Source organism: Cryptotermes secundus, unplaced genomic scaffold, assembly GCF_002891405.2.
Source record: "Cryptotermes secundus unplaced genomic scaffold, Csec_1.0 scaffold401, whole genome shotgun sequence".
NCBI classification, from domain to species: domain Eukaryota; kingdom Metazoa; phylum Arthropoda; class Insecta; order Blattodea; family Kalotermitidae; genus Cryptotermes; species Cryptotermes secundus.
Window position 1 is genome coordinate 834,727 of NW_019731223.1, and position 23,067 is coordinate 857,793.

A 23,067-nucleotide genomic window follows, 5' to 3' on the forward strand; every position below is an offset into this window, starting at 1 on the left:
GGAATATTCTTGGGGGTAAAGGGCGGCTGGCGCGTAGGGCTGACAACCTTACCACCATCTATGAGCCGATGGTCTAGAAAATGTGGGAACCTCAACATCTCACAAACCTATGGGCCTCCAAGGCCTGTTACAGGGACACCTTTAATTTACTTTATAAAAACAATCCAGCAACCTGTATGCATTACAATTTCTTTTCAGATCAGTGAGAGTTCATATACAACAGCTAAGTGAAAAGGGGTTCTGCAAGAAAAGTACAGAGAAGATTCTGGTATACATTTCTGGATATTATGGTTCCAAATAGGAAAAAATTCATACAATCTTAAATAAATTAATACAGACAGGGTCATTATGCAATCAAAACAAAATTGAATAAAACGCAGAGTGAATGTATTTTTTATGGAGGTGGTATGAATGAATATGAGAAAACAGAGAACATTTAAAACATCTACTGTCACCTTGGTAAGTTTTGTTTCTATATGTACTGATTTTTGGAATGTCCAGTACACTAGTGACCAGAATGTCAGTGTCTGTCTCTTCTGCCTGAGTGGCTAAAATATTTTGGGAAAGCTCTCAGAAGACTGCACTGCATTTCAGAATACATATTTTAATATGCCTGTCTAACTGTGAGGCTATTGTAACACAGACCACTTTATGGTGAAGGATCAAAGGCGGATGAAAAGGGATTGTGCCAAATGCATAACATTCTTTTTAATTATGGTGATAAACTTGGATATAATAAAAAGAATTCTAACTTCAAATAAAAGGAACTCTATTTGTGTCTGCTTAATTCAAGCTTTCTAAGCAAAGAAGATGAACTTACTACAGTAGACATGTGATGAATTCTTTAGTAACAAATTTGCCTAGAAATAAGGATAATAGCATAAATAATTTTAATATTGCATAGTTTTATGTATAGTGATGTAAGACTGTAAATTTAACANGGATGAAAAGGGATTGTGCCAAATGCATAACATTCTTTTTAATTATGGTGATAAACTTGGATATAATAAAAAGAATTCTAACTTCAAATAAAAGGAACTCTATTTGTGTCTGCTTAATTCAAGCTTTCTAAGCAAAGAAGATGAACTTACTACAGTAGACATGTGATGAATTCTTTAGTAACAAATTTGCCTAGAAATAAGGATAATAGCATAAATAATTTTAATATTGCATAGTTTTATGTATAGTGATGTAAGACTGTTTTTTTGATATAAATTTAACACATTTTTTTTTATCTATTTTAATGATTATGAACTGTACATATATATTTATATTTGTGTTGTACTATATTAATTATGTGACTGGTTCTATATCTATGTATATGGATTTATGGAATATACAATAAATGAATGAATGAATGAATGAATGAATGAGTATCAAAAGGATTAACTGTTCACCATGAGCTGGTAAAAGAAAATGGATCTAGTGAAGTTTTCCCTGAAAGAATATCTAGCAGTTACCAGAATCAACTGTAATAGTATATCAGAAGCACTTCCTTGAAATTAGAAAAAGTGTAAACAACACAGCAAGCCACAAACAAACATGGACGATACTAAGAATCTCCTTCCTCAAGACAGACAGGCAGCACAAGATCAGCCACCTCCAAGAAAGACAATAGGAGAATTGACACGAACCTGCATGGTTTATAAATTTTAATCTTAAACAACAAAGTTTTTAAAAACTTTCAAAATTTTAATACCAGGAAGGCTACTGTGAAAAGTTGAACAGTGTGTACATTGCGTATTTCAGACATTATATATGTATGTATATAATTTAACACCTACTGTAATAGTAGTTTCTGGAAAAAGTATTGATGCCCTCTGAGGATGATCCATATGGATCGACACATGTAAGGGTGATGAGTTTTCAAGTGATAAAGCTTAAATAGTCACACTGGATGGTGTTGTTTTGTCTTTGTAGAAAAAGCCATTTCTCTAAGCCTTCCATTCAGCCCCAAGCCAGACTAGATAAAGCATCCTGCCCTCCCCTTCTTCATTACATCTCTGTGGGGATAGTACACTTACTTAACTTATCATAATAAAGTTCTCAGGCATTGAACAAATTACTATCATACATACAGGATATGAACTCACCTGCCATTTATGATGGGTGCATTATCTTCTTTTACTACAATCTGCAGAGTTTTGGCAGACTTGGCAGGTTTGTTGGCTAACAGTATATTCCATTTGTTCAATTTTAGTGCAGCTGAGTCAATATCCACTTCTATCCTGAAGTTCTGCGCAGATTCATAGTTGGCTTTTCCACTGGCTGTCAATTTTCCACCTCCGTTTGTAGGCCACTCTAATTCAGCTTTGCCTGATACATCATTTTTGCTCTTTGACTGTTTAAAAGAAGATGTAAAACACATGACAGCTTTCATAATTCCTGAACTTCTAAAACTATAGTGAGTGCTTATGTCTTTACATATACATTCACAGATGAAATAAAGCAAAACATATTTACTCTACAATGTTCATTAATTAGAGATATAAGTATGTGATGGAACTAGGATGCCTAAAAGACAGAATTATTTCCTTAAAGACTACAATTTTCATGGGCTTGTGAATAAAATTGTGTTGACTATTAAATGCAAGGTCAGTGTGGAACTGGGACTGGAGAAAATAAAGCTAAAAACATTAATGTAAAAAGTGGTTTAAGGCAGAATAAATTAGCAAAATTTTGCTGTACTTAATTTTTAATGAGAAGCACCATGCACAGGATATTTCTGGAATCATACATTCTTACCTAGTGTGCTATGAATTATACATACAGATGATCCAAAAGTCTCGATCCAGTTCTGTGAATTCAACAACGGATGGCTGGATCGGGATTTTTGGATCAACCTGTATATGTACATATAGATGCTGAGAAATTGATACTCCAAGTGAAAGAGCCATTGCATATGGTACAACAAACCTACTGTTCAATGGGCCAAATACCTTAAAATAAGAGATAATCTATGCTGAAACCTCATAATCAGTGGCTGTCTGTGTGAAAGTTCATATCATATTACAGAGTCCACACTTCATATTTTCTAACATGAAAACGCAATATATTCGGAACATTAAACATTTGAATACAATATTCTATCCAACTGCATTATTATTTATTGATTGTATGGGAACATCCCACATTATCACGCATTTCTGCAACGCTCGCTCTTCACATCGCTTTTCACCATCACGCGCGCTAACCAATCTAATTGCTTCAAACGTTCATATTTATACTGGGATCCCTCCTGGCCCGCATCTACGTCATTATGCGCGCTAGCCAATCAAGTCTTCCTCCTCACTTTCGAGTTTGGCTCCGCCCCACCGACCAGCGTATAAAAAGGAGCGACCCCAAAGCTGAGTTATTCAGTTCCATTCAGTTCGACTGCGGTCTACGATCAAGCCACACAGCAAGCAACTTCAGCCAGCAGGCTTCGTCGCCAATGCTCGGTCTTCGGATGTATCGGCAGGCTGCACCAGGCACGACCGCCTCGGCCCTCCGGCGCTCTCACACCCGACTCACTGGGGCACCGCGCCTGGACTCGCCGGTGGTCGTGCTACGGTCCGACTCACTGGGCATCTGGCGTAGCCACTGCCTCATGACTCCTACGACCGCGCTCAATGACTAGCCTTTTCAACAGCCATTCACCGTAACTAGCCTTTCTCCTTATCGGCGCACGCCGCGCTACCTCTCCGATCAAGCATCTCAGCAGCCACGGTCCTTTTCAGGGCCAACAAACTGTTCCAAAGAAGTGGGTTGTCAACGGAGTAATGACAAAGACTACACATTGACAAGAGCCCCACAATTGTAAACAAATAAAATAACCAATGACTAAAACATAACTCCCCCTTTTCTTTCTTATTTAAATTATGAGTTGTAGGAAATTACATAGTACAAACCTGTAAAAATAGGAAAACACGGCTTTTGCCCTGGGGATATGTGGCAGTGAAGTCAATATTAGGGAGACCAGGAACAATGCCAGGTGTCAATTTACTAACAACTGTCGTTTTCTTATCATCCACAATTAGGAGGAGATCAGTATCCACTTCAAACTTTGGTGCCTGAACATACTGCAAAGGAAAAACATATACAGTAAAACTTGGTTATAGCAACATCGGTTTCTGAGACACCTTGTCTATTGCGTCAAATATTCAATGGTACGAACTAATTCCTCATAAAGCAACTGTTTTTATACCTTGCTTAGTACGACATGTACAAATGCATCAACCTCGTATGTAACGTCATTTTCATTCCTGAATTTCTCTGATATGGACATTGAACGTAATTTAGAAAGTGTGTATTGGGCAAGTAACAGGAAACAGATGAAGATAACTGATTACTGTACTCGTATCTAGGTACAGTAAGGCACAACAATTGATGTAATCTACTGTAATTTGGTGAGTAGGCCTACCTTTAATATACAGTATTAGTGCGGTGTGTATTGTCAGTGAAAAGCGCTGTAATATGTCTTTGATATTACACATTTGGGCAATTCCACGTTAATGTTACGTTAGTCTGTACTTAACTACGTATTTCACTAAAAAATGCAACATTTTAACTCGGTTTTTGGTAGATTTTTACGTGACTAACATAAGGCTACTGTGGAAGTGCCCATTTCGGTTACAACGACATTCGTTTATAACGACACTATTTTTAGGTCCCTTTGATGACGTTATAACCAAGTTCTACTGTATTTTATAATAAATATTAAATACAACTGAATGTCCCATGAAAATGATTATACTGGCCAATTTGTTTTGAATGTCAGTTCCTTCATATTCCTTGTTGGGCTTAAATTTAAGGAGAGTCTCAAGTTTTTCTTATTCCAAATTGGATTTACAAAGAAGCCATATATGCACTTACTCCAAACATATTGTAAATTCAAATTTATGTACATTTGTAATTAAAATACTCATTTAATGCATAAAAAGATTTAGCATGTAAAAATCCTTTTAGGGAATGTTCAAAGGATTTCTGGTTATTGGATAATTGTTTGAGCTCTTTAGGCAGATGATTGTAGATTTTTATACCTGAATAATATGCACCTTTCTGAATTTTAGCAAGTGAAGTACTCGGTGGAAATAGGTTAACATTCTGTCTGGTACCAATATTATGTACCTCTGTATTTCCATAATAATAACGAATAATGACCAGTGAAAAAAGCTCGTTTTTAAGAAAGGTTTGTTTTACCATTAGAAATTGCACATTGGTTGGCTGCCTCCTAAGGCTATTCAAATGGACAGTAATATTGCAACTGTCTACTTTTTTTACTAACAAAATTCTTTACATTTTTTAATGTATTTAGAGACATGGATGTACTAAGTAAACTTGTCTCTCTCTCTCTCTCTCTCTCTATCTCTCAGGTATAAACAACATTGGCATCCTTTGTTCGATAATATAGCTACTCATAAGCATGTGTACAGTCAACCTTCCTTCCTCTATGTTTCCCTCTGTCCTTAACATCTATAACTTGAGTTTCAGTTTTGTGAGGTACAATTTCCAACATGTAATACTTCTGAGTCAATAATCACAGGTCTCACTGCTTAGCACACTGTTTCATATGATTTACCTTCAAACAGGAGCTGGAGTAATACAATACAAGTATGTACTGTTGTTAAGGTTCCTTTCAGTCTTCTAAGAAATATTTGAAACACTACTCACCTTGTTCTTCAAGGACAGTTCTACATTCTTCAGTTTTTCATGTTGTGTTTGTAGGGCAGCATGAAGGTTTAAGTCAGTCAAATCCTTTTTACCATCCACATCAACTGAGAGCTTAGAACCTGAGCTGGCAGCCAATGAAAATCCAGCTTTTAGTAGGTCTGTGAACAGAACCATCTACTAAGAGCCTTGTAAGAATGTATGCTGTTTTGATCTTAGATATTCACATCTTAACTCTTTGAAATATGGTGGTACTGACCAACAACCATCATGTTTTTTGCTATCAGTAATATTACATCTAACCTAAAATAATAAAATCTGGATTTATATATTCATGGAACAATGGATGTAACTTATTTTATAGACCACAAGAGTAAATTATTTGTTTAGAGAATCCATTAAGATTCCAAAGAAACAAAATTACTGCCCTTACTTGTAAATATCTGTGTTAAACATAAAAAATAAGTCATGAAATTTAAGAAAAGTCCACAAAAACTCTGCAAATCAAAATATCTGTACAATTACAAGTGTACTTCGAATGTTAACTTGCAGTAAACTCCATTTAACAATATGAAATTTGAAGTTCGCACAGCAGTGAATATTAAGACTGCAGTCTTCTGGGATGTGATGCCGTGTAGTCTGGTAGATAATTACCATATTTCAGAGTACTCTGCTGCCTTTATTTATTTTACCCTAAAGACAGAGGCACTCTGTACCTCAAGAACACTGGGAAGAATCTACCAATTATATGAAATCACATCCCAGAACACACCAGTTTTCATTGAAAAACATTGCATTAGTGCTATTAACATCAATCTCAGATTGATGCTCCCTGATGGTTCATCCTACTAAAGAAACTGAATTAAATATATATTTAATTCATTTTTAATGCATGCTTGTAAAAATTTTTACAATTTAATGATTTGATTTTGCAGTAGAAAATATAAAAATAAAATTTTCAAGGAATAAGTTCTAAATTGTAAATTGTAAAGGTACTATATAAAAGTGGAATCCTAGGAATAAAATAAACTGTTGTCATGTGCCTGTGAGGTATGATACTTTTAATCCTAGTTGTTCCTAAATCAGTAGACTATATTAAATAAACTTCGTGCAGCACTATCTAAGATTTTAAAAATAAAAAGCATTTCACTGAATTGATCTACAAACATAAGGATTTAATACATTTTTTCTAATACACAAAATATCTCATTACTATATGACATATTTTACAGGATGGTTTCTAATCATCAAAGTAGGTAAAAAATCTCTTATTAAGATGTACCCTGACAGACTTCCATAAAAACGTATAACTGTTACAAAAATGTCATCTCCTGAAACCACATTCTGAAAAACAAATGTCCCATTTCCATCACATGGTGACTGTAGAAATCCATTTGGCACTGCCCTTGGTAATAAATGAACTATAGCAGGCCTGCAAGCCCACCTGACTTAAATCCTCTCAATTTTTTCTGTGGGAATATTTGAAGATGAGGTATATTGTAGTACAGTGAGTACTAGAGAGGCAATGTGGTATCAAATTCAACAATTTGCAAGTGAAGCAACTGGATTCTTCGAATTTTTCCGAGTTTTTTAAAAAGAGCTAAGTTGTTTGTCCATAAACATCATGACCATTTTGAGCATCTCTTATATGAAAGCAAAAATAGAGATATTATGAATAGCACTTTTTTGTTGTTCTCTTCCCATGCATGACCTATTGAACTTAAGTAGTATTTAAGGTGTGACCATGGATGGTGAGACTAGAAAAAAGGCTCTGAATTTTATATTCATATGAACTGTTTATTAATATTGGTGTCCAGAAGTCATCTTGTGAAATATGGCATATAAAATGAGAAAAACTGTATACAAATAACTATATTACAGACCAACAACAGCACCTATCATCAACAACGCGTTTCTTTAAAAATTTGAATAATGAAATTACTAATTGATTTTCAGTCTTATGAATATATTCATCCATGATATGTGTGTAATGGCCATTTGTAGTGCACTCAATTTCATATGTCACTTCTTACTACATGTTTCGGCAACATAGTGCCATCTTTAGGTTCGTCACTTACGCTAAGCTATTACATTGTTTGCCATCTTGTGTCTTTCATAAAACTATCCAGAAAGCACATTATTCGTCAACTATAATAAAATTTGTATATACTAAAACTTGTTAAGATTATTCATCTACATGTCTCAATTCAACCTCGCGTATAGTATGGTTCATCCACTATGGGAGTCATTTCTGTGTGTACTATGTCTGTGATGTGTCCTTCCTTTTTGGCTGCGAGTGTTGTAATGTTGGATGTGTGTGTGTCTTCGTATTGATTGAGTTATCTTAACAAGTTTTAGTATATACAAATTTTTTTATGGTTGACAAATAATGTGCTTTCTGGATAGTTTTATGAAAGACACAAGATGGCAAAGAATGTAATAGCTTAGCGTAAGTGACGAACCTGAAGATGGCACTATGTTGCCGAAACATGTAGTAAGAAGTGACATGAAATTGAGTGCACTACAAGACGGCCAATACACACATATCATGGATGAAAATCAGTGCAAGAGGACGCTAAAATACAACATTATGAATATATATGTATACTGATTATTTATATTACTTACTCCTGTGATGGTATATAATATTTGCTTGATATATCCAATGTACATAATCAAATCTGACAGAATTACAGAACAATAGCTAAAATAAAAAGTGAAACCTGTATTCCTTGTAAGAGATCCTATAAAGTACCTGCATTATAAAGCAATTCTGACCATTCATATTGCTCAAAAAGTAAATAAATTCCACATGTTTTCACTGCTCAAGGCCTATGGGATCAAATTCTGAGTACTTCGGTGGATGCCAATAATATGTAATTATGTACACTGGAAGGGTACATAGTTCACCACTTAGGTTGAAAATTTTCAACATTTTTAAAGGTTTTTTGTTATTCTTTCATACTAATAACTTTTCTCTTACAGGAGATTTTACGTTGCTCCTGAACTACTGTTATATAGAAGTGAGATTTTGTATAAAGGAGCTTCAAACCTACTAATGAATTTCAACTGTTTAAGTGTTGCATCGCATTTTGGAATGAAAATTCATAGTAGATCGTGAAGGACATTATGTCTCAACTAAATTGTGTTAACATTAACATATTTTCACAGACAGTTAGAGTTGAAATAATGTAACACTTTCAATATTTTCATACCTTCAAAAGTCATCCTTCTAATCCAGTAATGTCATGAAATGACAAAGTATAAGCTTGACTATTGACTATAAATTGTTTTCTGAAATACAGAAACCACACATGGCTGCACAGCAACCATTAGGAGAGACAAGGAACTGAGATAGGGCAGTGAAATAAAGGATTTCATACTATACAAAATATAACAAAATTTTAATTAAGGTGGGTGACTGATAGATTCAAATATAGAAAAGTGTCTCAACATGTCACAATCCTGAATACTAACCACCCTATTTAAGTAACATGTTCAGTGAAATCTAATTCCAGAAAAAATATTATTAATCTGTCAGTGCTACATTCAGAAATTTTAATCTACATTTACTAAATCAACAAATACTGGTATAGAAAATAGAAAAACTAGCACTGTACTGTGCTTAAGATATCAACAGTACTTTATTTCCTCTCTTATGCATAATTTACACATCCTAAGAACCACAAACTTCTTCATATTCTGCACCATGACAACTTCAAATCACCCATATTATTTACTTGTCAGTCAGTGTTCACAGCTGAGGAGGAGTGGACTTCAATGGGTTACAAACCCTTAAAATAAACGTTTTATTACCTTTCGTCTTGAAGTCATTGATGTTGAAATACCAGTTACTAGTATATGTCTCTAACTTTCTGTTGGGAAGAGTCAGAATCATTTTGGTACTTCCTTTTTCAGCCTCACTGTTTATTTCTATAAGACATTTATAAGGCTCATCATTCCATTCCAATAGTTCCTCAAAATTTAGCTGAAAAACAAACAGAAAATTATTTCTCTCTTTCATAAGGAGCCATTAACTCTTGGTAATGTGCCCTGTCTATTCCTTAACCAGAGATGTGCAGAATGCTGTTGATCTATAACTTAATTTATGCCAGTCTACAAATTCTAACTAGCATTATATTGCATATACCACTATATTACCACAAAAAGAGAAAATACAACAAAGGCCACTAATTTGACTGTCTTACTTGCAACACATCTTTCTAAAACCTATTTAAGATTTCTCCACATCACACTACATGTTTCAACTGACACTGGTCATCATCAAGCATTTAAAATCGTTGATGAGAATTGCTGTACAATTTGCAGTTTCAAGGTTTGATATGTGGTCCCATCTATGTGCTTGTGTATCTATAACATGTATTACTATTGTGGTGTGTAGACCCATTGCTAGACAATGCCCGCAATGCATACGCAGCCAACAGTACAGGAATAGGGTTTTCCATGTCCATGGATGGACCATTGCTATTCAACACGCGCGTTGTGATGTCACACAACAGTGGTGGGTATCGATCATATGACATGTGTTTATGATAATGTGTTGTCTGTCACTCGGCTATATAAGTGAGTGTCATAGTTCAGTTGAGTTCAGTTACAAGTTATGAGAAAGAAATAGTAGCGGTGGAATCACAAGAAGAGATTGAGTTGGAACTACAAGTGACAGTGTGTGTGTGTGTGTGTGTGTGTGTGACATAGTCCTGAGTTCAGCTAGAGTTTGAGAGAGAAATAGTAGCGGCAGAAACATGCGAATGGAGCAAATTGGAATCAGGATTACAGAAGAATATAGGAGGTCAGCCTATGAGAATGTAAAGTGTGATTTCAAGACTTTGTATGTGGTATAGTGCATTGGGATTGAGAGTGTGTAATTCAGTGAGACTTGTATAGCTCCCATATTACAATAAATAAGTGAAAGCTACTGCAGATACACTGAGAAGATTAGCATATAATGATTGTAAATTGTGTACACCCACAATAGTGTAATAATTAAGTGAAGTTATGACTAGTGAAGATCCAATAATCCAATTACCAATCCAAAGCTCAAAACATTTTGATTCCTGGTACAAAATGTGCCCTCATATGCATAAAAGAAAACAGGCCCATAAAATATACTGAAAATTCACATTCTGCCATCATATTATTTTCTCTGTTCATTGCTGCATTCATTACATACCACGTAAAAATGGATTTGGGATTTTGAAAAATAAGTATAATTATTGCCACTGTTGCTGCTGTTCTGTTTACTGTACCTTAGGTGCAAGTGAAATCTGTAATACTGTGAATGTGTTTGATAATAATTTCTTTAATATTTACTGTATTTTGCTGCCTTCAATATTATTATAAAGTTGCTGTGTTTATAGAATTGTCCTATACATAACCTGGACTAGAATATCTTATATGTATTATTTCTTTCTTTGTTTACGCTCACTTTGAAACTGGCTCTTCTAGCTGTTGAGTTAGCATGTTAAAAATTGGTGGCAGTGGTGGTGGTCATGATGTTGTTGATGATGACAACAATGTTGACGACAACAACGGCGGTGGTGGTGGTGATGATGATGATGAGGATTATAGCATTATAACCTGGATCATGGTCTTGTGTTAATGACTGTCATTCTTAAACATTAACAATGGACAGCACATGGCTCCTCCAGATACACATGAAGAAAATGGCTGACAGCACTGTTAAGTACAGACCAAGGTCACATTTAGTGGAAATTAAAGGGCAGCAGTTTTTAGAGTTGACGTGAAAAGAGTGTTCATTTCCTGTGAAGAGTGTCAATTTGGAACATGAAAATCTTTGAAGAAAATAAAACGAAATTTATAAGCACAGAATGGTCAATTTGTAAATTGTATTAGTAGTGGGGTCTCGAAGCACACCAAATTCTTCAGCCATATGCACCCTAAATAAGATGCTCTCACTATGCATAACATTTTAATAATTGTAACTTTTATGTCTTTAAGTTCTACAAAGCCCAGAATCACTTATATTTTCTCCTGCATTACATCATTACATCCCCAAGTATGATGCTACTAAATAAAACACTCACCTGCAATTTCTTCTCTTCAATTTCTCCATTACAATTAATAGCGTGCTTAATGTGCTTGAATTTTTCTAATGGCAACTTCACCTCAATGTTGGAGTCCACAGAAAAGGGTCCTTTATAGGAGTTCTCATGACGTTTCAGAGTTTTGCTTATTTTCCCAGATAGATCCACTATGGTCCCAGTACCATAGCTACCATGTCCTTTGTAAGTGAAATATGGCTCATATATTTCTGAGTTGAATTCCACACGCACAGGCTCACCAATCAGTGAACCTTGCAGTGCTCCCTGAAATATTTATTTCACAATATAAAAGAGATATTTCTCATTTTACTAAGGACTGAACTGGTTTCTCATTGTGAGAGAAGTCGAGAAATTTCAATAACTGAAAAATAAAATATTGTGAAAAATATCTGAATTAAAATTTCCAACTGAAGAATGAAGAAAATTTCATAATAAAAAGCACAGAAAATATAATTTTCACTAACTATTCCATTCAACGTATATTAAGAACTTATGGCATTTAGTGCTGAATTTGTATAGGCTGAGCCAAACTATCTTGCTGTAAAATTACTTTCACTCAAAGTTTCCTTCAGTTCAGTGTTGCAATATATTTGTTATCCCTCCCCCAAGAGAAAAACGTGTGAATTCCTCTTCATTAGCTGTATAATTTATGTGGAACTGAACACAATATGCAAAGAATTGAATTGAATTGAAAGAGACATAATTTGGAAAATATTTATAATCATAAAATGCAAGATGCATTCTTTAGGATCAACATTATAATCTGTGTAGAAACTGAGGAGAATCAGATTATTTCATTATTTTCTAGTTGTTATATGTAAAATAAGGAGTAATAATTATTGAAATTTAACAAATTCTGTTCCATGATCAATTTTATTTTTATTATTAAAACAAGTAAAAACATACCTGAAAGTCATAAGAGATCTAAGGACTAAACACAAATTGCAATGTTGCTATTATTATTATTATTATTATTATTATTATTATTATTATTATTATTATAATTGGAGGGGGTGGGTTTCCCCATGCACCACGAGCAGTGGTCTATTGTACGTCCCCCTGTGATATTCTACCAGTCTCTATACCCTACCGATACTGGTGCGTGCTATCAGTCCCAACTCAGCCAGCGAGTTCGGCCTCTACTGGCTCAGCGGTATCTAGATGCTTCCCCCATCTACCAGAGGCGTTAGAGACTATCGTTGGGCGGGAAATGTCCTTATAATTTGGCTCAGAGGCCTCCTTGAGGTATGAGGTTCTTTTATGTGCCGTAAAGCTATGACACGGGACCCACGGCTTTAAGTCCCTCCCGGAGGACTTGTTTCCTGAATTTTTCCGCCCTTAAAAATTCCACGACCTCCACCAGATTTGAACCCGCGTACCTTGAGTCATGAGGGGGGAACGTTACCCCTAGACTATGGAGGCTGCTTACAGTGCAACGTTGCTAAGTATAAGAGAACAAAAAATCAGGGATAAATATCATCAATTCAATGCAATTTTTTTAAAGAGCTTCAAATCACCTTCATAATATCTTTAAATGGGTTTGCCATTTTGTTTTCTTTGCTGAAATTGTACCTGTACACACCTGTGCTTCAATTATTCTCTGTTCTCGTTGTGGAATGTTCTTGGCAGCTACCATAATAGACACATCTTTGCCACTTGGTGAATGATAAGCAAGTTTAGATTGTCCATCAAATGAGTATTGTTTGGCATCAACGTTCTTGGCAGCAAATTCGAAGGTAACTTTAGCAGGCTCACTGGAAGCTGACTTTTGTGCTGTCAGTTCGAGCTTCACATCACCTTCACTGTTAGAAGGCCTCACATGGAGGGTTCGATCCAACTAGAAAAAATTATGACAGTTATGTGTAATAATGATCCTATTCCAAAGAATTGTAAAAATCATTAAAACGATTAGTAAATGTAAATTGAAGAGAAACAATAAATAAAGCTGTACATTATTAAACATACCTGAAAATGTCATCATATAAAATTAATATCACACTTAATTAATAACTCATAACCAGAAGTCGGCAGAAAGAGTTTGGAGCCTTACAAGAAAAAAACAAATCAGTAGATTGTTCTTCCTCTTGTTGGTGTTGCTGGTGGTGGTGGTGGTGGTGGTGGTGCAGCAATAGGCGTGAAGTTCTGGCCCTTCAGAGTTCCAGTTTCACATGTGGATTCCGTTTTTCATTATAAGTTTTACCTGTATGTGTTTTATGTTCGTGTTCATCTATTTCATAATTTTTCTTATGATCTTCTTCACAACATTTACTGTTAATTCTGTCACTCACTTCATGGATGCTAAATTAAAATATTGTGCCATGTCTAAACATTGCTGGGCAATGGGAGATGGAATGAGTTACCTTGAAGACAGACCCTTGATAAATGGTCGGTTGCCAAGTTATGCAACAGTGAAAATGAGGTTACGCAACAGTAAGGAAAGCAGTGTTTGTCCATGCTGAGCTGAGCTGAGCCGAGCCGAAGTGCACTGGTTGGTATGCAACATTGCCCAGCAACACTTTTGTAAACATGGCATCAGGCAACAGGGGACCCCATGCAGCGACTGATGCTAGGCAATCAGTAAACATGACTTCATGCAGCAGTGAAAGCTATCATGTAATTGTTTTCTGTGTTGTCAGTGCGGAAGCTACATAACAGAAGTATTCGTCAGTGAGAGAGAGAGTAACCAGTCAGTTGCAGTATAGCATTCGCCGGAGTGAATGGAAGCAGGAGAAGTAATTCTGATACTGCCGATGGCAGTGGTTGTGAGATTGTAAATTGCGTAAATGTAAGAGCGAATGTGCAATAAATTCGCTAGATCCAGAATGGCGTGAAGTTATTTGTCGTGTGACATATACCCAACATGTGACAATATAAATAATAACAGTATAAACCATCATCATAGTATATTTTCTTTGTGTGTGTATGATTTGAGGTTCTCACAGTGGTGGTTACGAACAATGCTATCTTCTGGAATATAAAGCTGTGTAGGCAGCTTAAAATCAATTAATCTTTAACAGAAAAATATGGCCTACATCTTCAGGGTCGAATAAACCCATCAAATTTGCAAATTTGCTGGATGTCTAGATCCTTTGCTGTTAGAAATGTTCTTCCCTTCACCTATAAATCATTTGATCCACACAAAATTTGTTAAACTCAATGTTCCTTCTCCATACGGGAGTTATCGGAAAGTTCCCAGGCTGCTATTGTTGTAACTGCCTTGGTGAAAGAAGAAGAGGGGAAGCCAAGGCCAAACTTCTACAAGCCTATTGCATCAGTCTGCCACGTGACACCATGATGTGAACCCGCGTTATTTTTACATGAGCGCTTTTTTGACTTCATGTTTCATTTTGTCTGCGATAGACAGCAAAAATTGAGCAAAGTGTTTGAAACAAGTTTTGTGTGAAATTCGGTAAATCCACTACCAAAACCCTTGAAATGCTTTGTGAGACTTTTGGAGAACATCCTTGAAGCCAGACAGCGGTTTTTGAATGACATTCATGTTTCAAGGTCGACTGAGTACCACTTGAAGATGACGAACGTCCAAGGCAAACAAGCAACAGCAAAACGACAGAATATGTTGACAAAATTCAAGAACTCATCCACAAAGATAACCGCCAAACAATCCATAAGCTCACAGACACCACTGGGATCAGTTATGGAGTTTGCCAGGAGTTCCTAACAGCGAATTTGAACATGCGCTGCATTGTTGTAAAGTTTGTTCCCCGACTCTTGACAAATGATCAAAAGTAGAAATGCACAAACATGTGTCTTAAGTCACAAGAGAAGATTAACAAGGACCCACCTTTTATCTCTAGAATCATAATGGGTGACAAAAGTTGGATTTACAATTATGATTCAGAAACAAAGCAACAACTGTCACAGTGGAAGAGCCCACAATCACCAAGAGAAAAAACGTGCAGCAGGTCCGGAGTTCAACAAAGAGCATGCTCATTGTTTCTTTTATATGGAGGGGATTGTTCTGCATGAATTTGTTCCTCCTGACACTATGGTCAACTCTTAGTTTTACTGTGAGGTTCTGACATGCTTGAGAGGAAATGTGTAACAAAAAATACTGGAAATTTTGCACAACTACAACTGGCTCCCTTCATCAAGAAAATTCATTTGCCCACAAATCCCTGAAAACCATAAGAGTCTGTGTCTAACAACAACATGGTTATCATCCCTCATCGTCCACACTCACCAGACTTAGCCCCCCATGATTTCGTTTTGCTTCCAAAATTGAAAATGAAACTGAAGGGACAACATTTTGATACAGAGTATCCAAAGGAAATTGCAAGTGGTACTCAACAGCATTAAGGAAAATGACTTACATGGTGCTTTCAAAGTGTGGAAAATATAATGGGATCGCTGTATATGTTACCAAGGAGACTATTTTTAAGGAGATGAAAGCCAAAATTAAGTTAAGCAGTCGTTTCTTTTTTTAACTAGTCCAGGAATTTATTCTTTTCTAACATAATATTTTAAGCATGAACATATCTCAACAGCATAATGTAAGAGAAATACTGACCTTTCCAGTGAAGTGATGGCCCGTTGGAAGAGTCAGGTCAAATTCTCCTTTAAGCTGTCCATTGTCAAGCTTATCTGTTAGTTGCCCCTTAATATTGAAGAGTGTCTTCCAATCCAAAACAACAAGTGTGTTCCTGCAGCAAACATATACATAAATGTCATAGGGCTCACAGTTATAATTATTGTGCATATATTTGTAGTTTTCCCAGCAATGTAAAATATTATTTTTGACGTTCACATTAGATAATTCATTCACTAGTTGTCAGAACCAGTATAATTGCTATCCTGTACTTGGTGAGACTGCAGCTGCATCAGAGAGTAAAGGTTTCTTGTCTGTTTGCAGAATCTGCCTTCAAAGTTAATTGTATCTACATAAAATAAGTCCTCTTTGCAGTTAATGCCAAATGATGACCAACTTTAACATCTTGGAGTACATTTTCATGAAGAAGATGTGGGTTTTCTGTACTCCGATATCTGTTACCTAGTGTGTTCATATGTCCATTCATATAGAATATGGAAAAATATCAGCTTAGGATCATGCTCACCACCATTAACTGAATGAAGATACATAAATTACTGGATCACATGACTCTAAAGTGTGCACTGCTACAGATTTGTAAGGCCACAGTTGCAGTAATTTTTGGTGCTTCTTGAAGGATGCCTTTGAGTTGAACATGGACCAATTTACTCTAGAGCACAGACTATTTCAATCTGAACATCATAGGAAGTACGAGTCTATAGGACGTGTGAGAGAAAATCACGAAGAAAGTTTCTGTGGTTTGAGTTCTCCACAGGCACAGTATTTGGAATATTTCCAATAAAGTAAGGACAACTGTCATACTAGTACACTTACTTGCTCGTGGAACTGAGCCCTTCTGGAGGAGATGCCAATTCTGCAGCTACTCAATAATTTCCCAGCATTTTATGGAACCGGAAGATTCATTACCATGTTCACAAGAACCCTCCACTGGTCCCTATCCTGAGCCAAATCAATCCAATCCATACCATCCCATCCTATCTCTCTAAGATCCATTTTAATATTGTCCACCCACCTATGACTTGGTCTTCCCAGTGGTCTCTTATCTTCTGGCTTTCCCACCAATATCCTGTACCCATTCCTCATCTCCCCCATTCATGCTACATGCCCTGTCCACCTCATCCTCCTTGACTTGATCATTCTAATTACACTTGGAGAAGAGTGCAAGTTATGAAGCTCCTCATTGTGCAGTTTTCTCCAACCTCTAGTTACTTCATCTCTGTTCGGTCCAAATATTCTCCTCAACACCCTGTTCTCAAACACCCTCAGTCTAGGTTCCTCCCTTAATGTCAGAGACCAAATTTCACACCCATACAGAACGACAGGCAAAATTATAGTTCTGTATGTTCTAATTTTTATGTTTTAGGACAGCAGATGAGAAGATAAAAGGTTCTGGACTGAATGGTGGTAAGCATTACCCGAGTTCAATCTCTTCTTAATTTCCTCCTCAATCAGGTTTTCATTTGTTATCGTTGTTCCCAAATATCTGAACTGTGCCACATTTTCAAAACATCTGTTTGCTATCTTGATGTCATGATTTATCCCTGCATTTTGGTGATGAGACATCAATATATACTTAGTTTTCTCTTTGTTTACTTCTAGACCAACCTCTTTACTTGCATCAGTTGAAGTTTGTGTGTTTTTCTTTATGGTATCTATATTATCACCCATTAGATTCACATCATTGGCATAGGCCAAGTACACAAGAAACAAAAATGTAAAAATTGAATATTAACACAAGAAATTTGGTCAATATCACATATCATCTTGAATTTTCACTTTAAAAGTCTCTTAAGCACCTTTCCTAAGCAATGTGAATATCAGAAAATACCACAAGGATCACAACAAAAATCATTAAAAATCTGGACTTACAAAACCAGTTGCATACCCTTTGCAGCCAGTGACCCAGTAATTCTTGTGACTGGTATCTTCAGCCAGTTCACACTTGCAAAACTTGATCTAAATTTGATGTCTTTTTTTTTCAAACAAAACAATAAATGCTGGAAAGAATTCCTATCCATGATGAAAAATTTGGTGTTTAGTGGACAAGAAGGATTATGGATGCTGTATTGTATGTAAATAAAATTAATTCTGAGAAATACTGATACATACATACATACATACACAGTGAAATACATACACAGTGATCATTCGTATCAGAAAGATCATGCACTGGAAAAGTCACCAAATATCTTTCCTGCATTAAGATTACAAAAATGTGTGCCTGAAAAAAATTCTAAACCACAGTAACAATTCAGAGATGTCATTTACCAGAAATAGCAACTGTATTTGTATGTACACGTTGGTGACTATTTATCAATTTGGAAACATAAAAAAATGGCCACAGCACAAATCCAGAAAGAAGACTGGAGAAGATGGAGTTCAAACTATTGAACCAAAATGTACAGTGTGTCCACAAAGTCCCACCAGGCTTTTGAAAAATGGTAGCGGGCAAACAAATTGAGCTAGCTATATGTGGTTTGCGGCAGATCATAGTGAAACTCTGGAAGTCTTTTACTGACCTCAGTAGACCTTGATGTGGGCTCCCTTGGTAGCACGGAGAACGTCCAGACAATATTCGAGCTCTTGCCATGTTCTGTGGAGCATGTCCACTGGAATAGCCAAGATCTCATTCTCGATACGGGTCTACAGGTCAAGTCCATTAACTGGTGTATGAAACACACTGCTCTTGACATAACCCAAAGGAAAAAATCCAGTGGTGTTATGTCTGGTGAACGTGGAGGCGGCATTGGACTGTCTCTGCTGATCCATCTTCCTGGAAATATCTGATCTAGGAATGTGATTTTTTTCCTGTGGGGTTATGCAGTGTTTTCCAAACACCAGTTAACGGACTTGGTGACCTGAAGACCCATATCAGGAATGCAATCTCGGCTATTCCAGTGGACATGCTCCACAGAACATGGCAAGAGCTTGAATATCGTCTAGATGTTCCCTGTGCTACCAAGGGAGCCCACATCAAAGTTTACTGACGTCTGTAAGAGACTTCCAGAGTTTCACTATGATCTGCTGCAAACCACATGTGGCTAGCTCAATTTGTTTGCACCCCACAATTTTTCAAAACACTGATGGGACTTTGTGGACACACTATATATTGCATATTAATGTGAGAATTGATGGGCCAACTAAATTGCATCTTTCCGTCACAAATATATGAGTATCTCTTCTAATAAAACTAGCTAAATAAATTTCATCTGTATGTAATCCTGGTGTATTTTGGACGGCACATTTTTTCTTAAATTCACTTCTGTAAGCAAACCTTGCAGGATACAGAAAACCTAATCCTTGCTATGTACGTAATCTTGCATATTTATCATGAAATACTACAATTCTGACTTTTGTTAACATAGACTGATTTAACATGAAAATGTATACGAACTTACTTAGAACTGATAACATTTTTCTTGAGGTCAGAATCAGTATGGAAATGTATCTTTTGGTTTTGGTTCCTGTCTGCATTGTAGTAGATATCGACAGTAGCAACATGTTGAGAGCCTGAAATCTGGAGGTCTCCGGTGCCCTTGATCTTCCGATCTATTTTTGGTATATCTAAATTAATGTTAGCACTACCTTTACCAGCAGAATACTTGAACTGGGCATTTCCAATCAAATAGTCCTTCAGGAGCACCTGTTCAGCAGAACATGCAGTAAAAATGTTAGTCACACCATGTTTTATGCACCAGAACATCTCATGAGCAATAAAAGATTTAAACTAATGAGGTAATATGACATATCTCTTTATATGACGGCATATTTATGGAACCATACTTCTATTATTCTGCACTTTAAGTATCTATAAACCCACAACTCTATTACTGCACACACTTTGCATATTCTGAGAGATAGCAATGCTATTTAATTTTATTAAATACTATCTCTGTTTTCAATCTGCATCTGCACTGTGCTGTGCTGTGTCTGTAATTGGCCTTGCGGCTGTTGACTCAGCACATTAATAATAAAGAATTGAATTGAATTGAATCTCCATTTTCAATTCTAATGGTCTGTTAGCTTCCCTCATATTTGCTGCTATTGTGAATAAGTTTATAGTTACTCCACTGTTATAAATAATGAAGTTATTACCTTGGCATTGCCAGATGGATTTCCACTAGCCCTGTTGTACTTTGCGCTGATGTCAACATAATCAGTGTTGCCAACTGAAGCCTTGTAATGTGTATCAAACAGCTGCTGATTGAGAACCAGCCCAGAATCAAGTCTGAAATAACATAATTATTATAACTGTAAGAGAAAATGTTAGAACTTGTACGCCAATTTCTGAATCCCTCTGAATATGAGAACCGTGATTTTTATTAAAAGCTTCTTACACTTTCTAAAATCCACTTGGTCATTAATACTTGAACAGCAAATTTCAGAAATATTTTCTTCCAAAGAAGGGCAATTCAACAGACAAGTCACTGATGTTATGGAAGTATTGAGACCTAAATATACAGACTGGCCAATTATGTTTCAGACAGTACCTTCCACAGAAGCTATCAGAGATCAGAATCAAGACCTACTTGTTCTTTGTTTATATTCATAAAAGTACACAACTGGAATATAGCCTTAATGTAACTGACACAAATAAAACCACAGCCATTGTACTGCAGCTGGTTAACTTCTCTTGAAACAGGGGAGTGAACAGTGTGAATGGACAAGTTCCATAATTATCTGGCTCTAACAAAATTCTAATAATTCTTCATAAAACACACTGTTATTACAAATAGGTTAATGAATGGAGCTGATTTGAAAGATCAATTGTTATGGTCACACCTAATAGAATGAAAACGCATAAAAAATGGTATATGAAGTAGCTTTTTTGAATTCTATGTTAACATACAGAGAAAACACAGGAAGACAAATTTCATAACTGTCTTCTGGGTAGAGGGTTTCTTTTTGAAACTTAATAATGCTACACAAAATACTAGGCCACACTAGTCAGAAAACACAGACCAGCATTTAACTGAATGGCATTTAACAAAGAAAACTCTCCTTGCTTAGAAGAAAGCAAGACCAGATAGGAAATGTGCTGTGTTCCAAGCAAGGAAGTACACTGCATATTGGTGTGAAAAACGTTATGTGGGTTTGTACTTTGATTGTTTTCAGGACGCACTATTCAAATTAACTATGATCAGATAAATTTAACAAACGTGACTGAGACAAAATTTCTGGGATTAATTACTGATTATACTCTTTCGTGGAAACATCATATTGATTATGTTATTAATAAAATTTCCATTGCGTGTTATGCATTGAGAAATATAAAATATATTGTCCCTTTAGATACGTTAAAGCTAATTTATTTTGCTCATATACAATCTATCATAAGTTATGGTATAATTTTTTGGGGTGGGTCTTCTTGTGTTAACAAAGTTTTTATATTGCAAAAGAAAGTTATTAGAATTATAACGAATTCTAGACCAAGAGAGTCTTGTAGGGACATTTTTAAGAATTTGGAAATAATGACATTCTACTCTCAGTACATATATTCATTACTTTTATACACAATTAATAATAAACATTTATTTAATTTTAACCATGAGATTCACATATACAAAACTAGAGCCCTCAATAATTTATATTTACCTGCAGTTAACCTAACAAAATACAATAAAGGTGCATACATATCAGGTATTAAAGTTTTCAATCATCTTCCTCAAACAATAAAAATGTTGGCTACTGATGAGAGAAGTTTTAAATCTGCATTGAAGAAGTCTTTATATCATCATTTTTTTTATTGGATGAATGAATATTATCAACATAACTGGTCATAAGTGTATAAATTTGTAATGTATTTAATTCAGTTATTACAGATAATTTAAATAAAATTGTATTAATTCAAGGTTTATAGTAAGTTATTTTTAAATTATATTTAATAATTAAAATCTTATTACATTTTTTACTTTATATTATTACTTATGTTAATCGATTAATGTAAGTGATTCTGATTATGTGACTCATGTAACTTTGTATATGTATCTTGATATATCTATTTTCAAAGGGACCATTTCCACATCCTAGGTTTGTTACCTGCATGGATATATGGAAAATGAAGGAAATGAATGAATGAAATTATAGTAACTTCTCCATTATCCAGCAGGTATGGGGAATGGACCATGCCAGTTACATGAATCTGCCAGTTGCATGAGGTAAACTCTTACAAAACCCAATTTTCAAGAAATTTTCAAGAAATGTTCACCCTATCACAATGTTTCAATGTTTCCAATTTCTGTTTTAAAGCCAAATCAACAAAATCTCACTTTAATTACTGTATGGATGTCTTCTTAGAAGATAGAGTGGATTGATGGGTGAAAGATTTCAGATATACTACAATCTACTCACAAATTCAACTAATCTCTACTGTAATCATAAATTGTACTGGCATCTGCCTGAGGGAGGAAGAAGGGAAGTGTTGCTAGGAGAACTGGCATTTGGAGGGTAAAGGTATGAATATTATGTTATTATTATTCTTAGTGGGGTGAGACTGAGTTCACTTGGTACTGCAGTCATTACTGGCCTATTGTACCAGCCCCAGGTGAGAGATGATGGTGACTGTGCAGCAACTGGTGGAATGAAGATTGACAGGGGAAACGTAAGTACTCAGAGGAAACCTGCCCCAGCATCACTTAGTCCACCACAAAACCCACATGACCAGACCCATCCTCGAACCTGGGCCACTGCAATGGGAAGCCAGCAACTAACTGCCTGGGCTGTGGTGTGGCCTATGAATATTGTAAATATGTTTTTGAAACTAACTGT

General features: G+C 35.7%; 1 protein-coding gene across 1 annotated transcript in view; it reads right to left on the minus strand.

Moving 5' to 3' along the window:
• Positions 1-23,067, minus strand: part of LOC111866503 (apolipophorins) — a gene marked incomplete at its 5' end in the record, with an annotated part of 136,840 nt that overhangs the window by 46,425 nt on the left and 67,348 nt on the right. Inside the window, 9 exon segments of the mRNA XM_023855502.2 lie at positions 2,094-2,341; positions 3,891-4,061; positions 5,653-5,810; positions 9,466-9,637; positions 11,715-11,996; positions 13,315-13,569; positions 16,261-16,393; positions 19,698-19,942; positions 20,395-20,527. Coding sequence (XP_023711270.2) covers positions 2,094-2,341; positions 3,891-4,061; positions 5,653-5,810; positions 9,466-9,637; positions 11,715-11,996; positions 13,315-13,569; positions 16,261-16,393; positions 19,698-19,942; positions 20,395-20,527 — 1,797 coding nt within the window.